Raw genomic sequence first — 5,528 nt, 5'->3', positions numbered from 1 at the left:
GGGACATAAATTCTGTGCACGCGCAGTGGCGCAGAATTCCCCCAGGAGTAATAGATGCAAGGTGGGTTGTGTGTGTTGATAACACTGATTTGTGGTTGCACTCCATTTTGTGGTGTTGTTAAACAAATTAAAGTGGATACAGGTTCTCTCTTCATTCACAAGAAGTTTGGCTGGGCAGGAGACTGGGGCCAACCTCTCCCTTGGGCTCGATGAGACCCTGTCCTATGGGGCATGTATGTGTGCTTGAGAGCTGGGCTGTATGGGATGCTGCTGTGGAGAGTGTTGTCGAAGACGTGAGCTCTCCCCTGGCCTGCTCGGAGGGGTTTGGGGGGTGGCTATTCCAGAGAGCCGGGCTCTCCCTGGGCTGTATGGGACCCTGCCTGGGGGGCACTGTTGAAGAGCTTAGCTCTTCCCGGACCCTGCCTGGGGGGATGGGGGCTAGGCCAGAGAGCTCTCCCCAGGCTGTATGGTACCCTGCTCAGGGGAATGATACCAGAGATCCGGGCTCTCTCTGGGTTCTAGGGGACCATGCCCGGGGGACGCTGTCAAAAAGCCAAGCTCTCCCCTGGACCCTGGCTGGGAATAGGGCAGGGGGTGGCTATGCCAGGCTCTCCCTGGGCTCTATGGGACCATGCCCTGGGGACACTGTCAAAGAGCCAAGCTCTCCCCTGGACTATCCTGGACCCTGCCTGGGAATGGGGCAGGGGGCGGCTATGCAGGGCTCTCCCTGGGCTATGGGACCCTGCCTGGTGGTGTGGGGCAATGACAAGGAACGAGGCTCTCTCTAGGGTTGTATGGGGCCCGACCTAAGGGGCAGTGCTGGAGATCAGGACTGCCTGGGGCCCTGCCTGGCGGGGGGGCAATGACAGGGAGCGGGGCTCTCTCCCGGGGCTGTCGGCAGGGGCCCTGCCTGGCGGGGGGGGGGGGCAATGACAGGGAGCGGGGCTCTCTCCGGGGGCTGCCGGCGGGGGCCCTGCCTGGCGGGGGGGGGGGGAATAACAGGGAGCGGGGCTCTCTCCCGGGGGTGCCGGCGGGGGCCCTGCCTGGCGGGGGGGGGCAATAACAGGGAGCGGGGCTCTCTCCCGGGGCTGTCGGCGGGGGCCCTGCCTGGCGGGGCGGGGGGCAATGACAGGGAGGGGGGCTCTCTCCCGGGGCTGCCGGCGGGGGCCCTGCCTGGCGGGGGGGGGGGGGGGGCAATAACAGGGAGCGGGGCTCTCTCCCGGGGCTGTCGGCGGGGGCCCTGCCTGGCGGGGGGGGGGCAATAACAGGGAGCGGGGCTCTCTCCCGGGGCTGCCGGCGGGGGCCCTGCCTGGCGGGGGGGGGGGGGGGCAATAACAGGGAGCGGGGCTCTCTCCCGGGGCTGTCGGCGGGGGCCCTGCCTGGCGGGGGGGGGCAATAACAGGGAGCGGGGCTCTCTCCCGGGGCTGCCGGCGGGGGCCCTGCCTGGCGGGGGGGGGGGGGGCAATAACAGGGAGCGGGGCTCTCTCCCGGGGCTGTCGGCGGGGGCCCTGCCTGGCGGGGGGGGGGGGGGGCAATGACAGGCAGCGGGGCTCTCTCCCGGGGCTGTCGGCGGGGGCCCTGCCTGGCGGGGCGGGGGGCAATGACAGGGAGCGGGGCTCTCTCCCGGGGCTGCCGGCTGGGGCCCGGCCGGGTGGGGGGCAGCCGGCGAGGCCAGGGACAGGGTGGGGAAGGTGGTGTCGGGGAGCCCTGGCCCGGGCGGGGCCGGATGGCGGGCCGGCGGCACCGCCCCTCACCTGGCCGGCGCAGGCGGGGCGGGCCGGCTCTTCGGCGGGCCGGGCCGGAGGTGCGCCTCAGCGGAGCCCGGGCACCATGGCCGCCGCCGCCGCCTCGCCCTGCGCGGAGCCGGCCGGCCGCAACAAGCCGGACAACACGGCCTTCACGCAGCAGCGCCTGCCGGCCTGGCAGCCGCTGCTGTCGGCGGGCACCGCGCTGCCGCTCTTCTTCTGCGTGGGCCTGGCCTGCCTGGCGCTGGGGCTGGGGCTGCACTTCTCCTCGGGCAGCATCCGCGAGCTGGAGCTCGACTACACCGGGGCGCCGGGCAGCGGCCACAGCTGCTCCCGCTGCGCCAACGCCAGCCGGGCGGCCGGGGCCGGGGCCTGCACCTGCTCGCTGCGCTTCGAGCTGCCCGAGCGCTTCCCGGGGCCCGTGTGCCTCTACTACCAGCTCTCCAACTACTACCAGAACCACCGGCGCTACAGCGTCTCCCGCGACGACCGGCAGCTCAGCGGGGACGCCGCGGGGCTCCGGAGCCCCGCCACGGAGTGCAGCCCCTTCCAAACGGACCCCCGGGGCGTCCCCATCGCCCCCTGCGGGGCCATCGCCAACAGCCGCTTCAACGACACCTTCGCCCTCTACCACCTGGCCAACGGCACCTTCCACCGCGTGCCCCTGGACAACCGAGGCATCTCCTGGTGGACCGACTCCAACATCAAGTTCAGCAACCCCGCCCTCGTCAATGGCACCCTGGAGGCCACCTTCAAGGGCACAGCCAAGCCCCCCAACTGGCCCCAAGCTGCCTACCTGCTGGACTCCAACCCCAACAACACCGGCTTCATCAACGAGGACTTCATCGTGTGGATGCGCATCGCTGCCCTGCCTACCTTCCGCAAGCTCTACCGCCGCGTGCGTGAGGGCAACTTCTCCTCTGGCCTGCCCCAGGGCACCTACTGCCTCAACATCACCTACAACTACCCTGTCCTCTCCTTCCAGGGCACCAAGAAGGTCATCTTCAGCACTGTTTCCTGGATGGGGGGCAAGAACCCCTTCCTGGGCATTGTCTACCTGGTCTTTGGCTCCGCCTGCATCCTCACTGGCTTTGTCATGCTGGCTGTGCATATCAAGTTCCAGCAACAAAACCAGATGGATGTAGAATAGAGAGATGGAGTCCAAATGCCCCCAAACTTTGGAGGAAGTTGTGCTTCAGATCCAAACTTTTCTGCTAGCATCCAGGCCTCATCCTTCTCTTTCACTGTTATAATTCTCATCTCAGTGGGTTTACTGTCAACTCTCACCACTGTAAGTGGGAGCAGAATTGGGCCTTCCGTGTCTGTAATGGGCTGAATGAAACCTCCTTCTCCTTGCCACAAAACTACGGGAAAGTTCAAACCTGGTTAAAACTCTACAGCTCCAACTTATTCAGACTGAGTGATAAGAGCATCACTTGGTGTATATCTGTGCACCTAAAGGATCACTGTCAGATTTTCTTTTTGCCTAACACAATTACCAATGTTTCTAATGACACCATAGACTTTTTTCTTTTTAGGAGTGGAAGAATTTCAACCTGTTTTTCATCCTACACTCTTTTCCTCTGTCTGGGTTTAACTTCTGTTTTTCTAACCTTTTTCTACCAATGAAAGTGAAGCTTGCTAGTCTGTTTATTTATAGATTCTAGTCAACTGCATATTCAGGTTACCATGCATTAGCACAATGACCTGCTGTTTGGATTGCAAACTTTACAGTGGATTGTCTTTAAAATCTAATCATATCGTTTAATAATCTTAACATTTCCATTAGGTCTGACAGGATTTTTACAGGACCTGTATTTGAGGCCTAAGTTATTGGTGCCTTTTTCTTTAAAGTAGTAAAAGGGACATTTGGCAGTATCTTAGAAAGACCAAAGATCAGCAAGAGACCGTTTTCAGAGTGATGAGCGCTACCATATTGCTTGAGCCCAAGGTGTAAAACGCTCCCATAAAGAAGCATCACTCTGCTGGTGGTTGATAATCCAATTGTCAACTGTTTTAATTTTAAAAATACTTTTTTTCTTTAAATTTTTGAAGAGTAGGAATGTATACTAGTCCTTAGTGAAATGGAAAAAATTGAACTGGAGCTGTCCAAAAGGATAAACTTTAAGCTTGATATTAATTCTTAGTGAGAGACTATCTTGTGAGATACCAGCTGGGTAAGTGGTAACAGTGATCCAAAACTATTTCTCTTCCCTCTTTCCTTCCTCTCTCTTGAGGTCTTGCTGGTAGATGCAGAGTGACTTTACCTATAAGCATCTTCTGAACAAAATTGACTAGTGGTGGTGGAGTCCACTTAATTTCACTTATGGCAAAAGGCTCCTTTCTTTCTCTGCTATAGATTTATCTTCCATTGAAAAGGGTAGAAGGATCTTACCTCGTCCATATGGTCTTTTTCTAAAAGATATTACTAAGAATGGCATTAAATAACTTTGAGACAAGAAACACTTATATGGCAATGAAAATTGGTCATCCAACTTGCTTATCTAAAATAAATAACTTCATAATATTTTCAACCAAAACATACCCAATCATGTGTTCAAAAACAGTGACCCCAGCTAGGAGACTAGTCTGGGTTCTCAAATATGTATTTTCTTGATATTTTATATTTATATATTTTGTTTCTGTCCTTTGCGGGTTTTTTTCCCCTCTTAAAGAGTTGAGTTGACAAGGAGTTAAAGTGACGGTACCTTGGGAACCATCACTTGATAGTGGTTGCTTATGAGAGGTACTCTGGTTAGCCCTGATTAGGGTTCCGTATTAGATGTCTGAATGTCTGTGGCATGTAGATGATCTCTAATTCACAATGTAACTGCTCCCCTTGTCACATCTATGTATATTTGAAGTCTTTGGGCAAGTGTGGAACCTCTTTTTAATTTTTTAAGTTGGGTGATTCTTACTGCAGAAAAGTTTCTTCAAACTGAATTATAAATGCAGGCTTATTATGACTTCAGAAGCAGTGTCTTTTATACCAGTGCTGTGAACTACATGTCAGTTGAAACTTGAAAAGTTATGTAAAGACTTAACCAAATTGCTTTTAGTTCTTTGAAAATGCTTTGAAGTACACGAGTAATTGTCTGTCTAAGAAATGACTTCGCATATTAAATGAACTTTTTTTTCAAGTTCACAGTGGAACTGGCTCTGTGGAATGCTGTAAGTGCAAGAAAAGGCCTTCATACGAACAAATATAATAGCAGTGTTTGGCCTGTGGACCAAATTCAGCTCTGTTCCACCCATGCAAATACCACTGAGGTTGCAAAGGTGTAAATGAGGGCAAACCTTGTCCTTTATATTGTTGTTAACATTATTCTTGCTAACTATTCTGTTTGAAAAATATATTTGCCCTGCAGTCTGATTCATCTGGGAAGTAGTCTGTAGGATGCGAATATACGTAACTTCATTCTTACTGTTAGGAATGCTAGCTGTCTGGATTGTGAAATGGGAGCATCACCCCGCAAACTGGTAACGCTGCTGGTTCTGCTGGTATCTCTTTAGCTTAATAACTGATGTGGATCTTCTGGAAGCCAACTCTGAGTGGAAAGGGCAAGCTCAACTTCAGTAGGGATAGTGTAGGGCTTTTTGTGGAAAGAACTCAACTACCTAAACCTGCTGTAGACCACATGCCTTCCAAAAACATTCACAAAGTGCAGGCCAGTTGAGCAAACCTGCCTTGAGAGGTGGTGACTAGATTATGCATGCAGATGAAATGGAGGAAGACTTCATTGTAGACTGGAGGCATAATGCTTCTTTCACTTACCCTGGTGT

At 54.6% G+C, this 5,528-nt stretch overlaps 1 protein-coding gene across 1 annotated transcript; it reads left to right on the top strand.

The window, feature by feature from the left end:
- Positions 1 to 1,768: 1,768 nt before the first annotated feature.
- On the top strand, positions 1,769 to 4,895 carry TMEM30B (transmembrane protein 30B). Its single transcript, XM_027829490.3, has one exon. The coding sequence runs from the start codon at positions 1,831 to 1,833 to the stop codon at positions 2,893 to 2,895; it is 1,065 nt and encodes a 354-aa protein (XP_027685291.1). The 5' UTR covers positions 1,769 to 1,830; the 3' UTR covers positions 2,896 to 4,895.
- Positions 4,896 to 5,528: the final 633 nt, after the last annotated feature.

The sequence above is a fragment of the Chelonia mydas genome, chromosome 12 (assembly GCF_015237465.2).
Source record: "Chelonia mydas isolate rCheMyd1 chromosome 12, rCheMyd1.pri.v2, whole genome shotgun sequence".
NCBI classification, from domain to species: domain Eukaryota; kingdom Metazoa; phylum Chordata; order Testudines; family Cheloniidae; genus Chelonia; species Chelonia mydas.
Note: the sequence above shows the minus strand (reverse complement) of the source record. Positions and strands in the feature narration are given on the sequence as shown.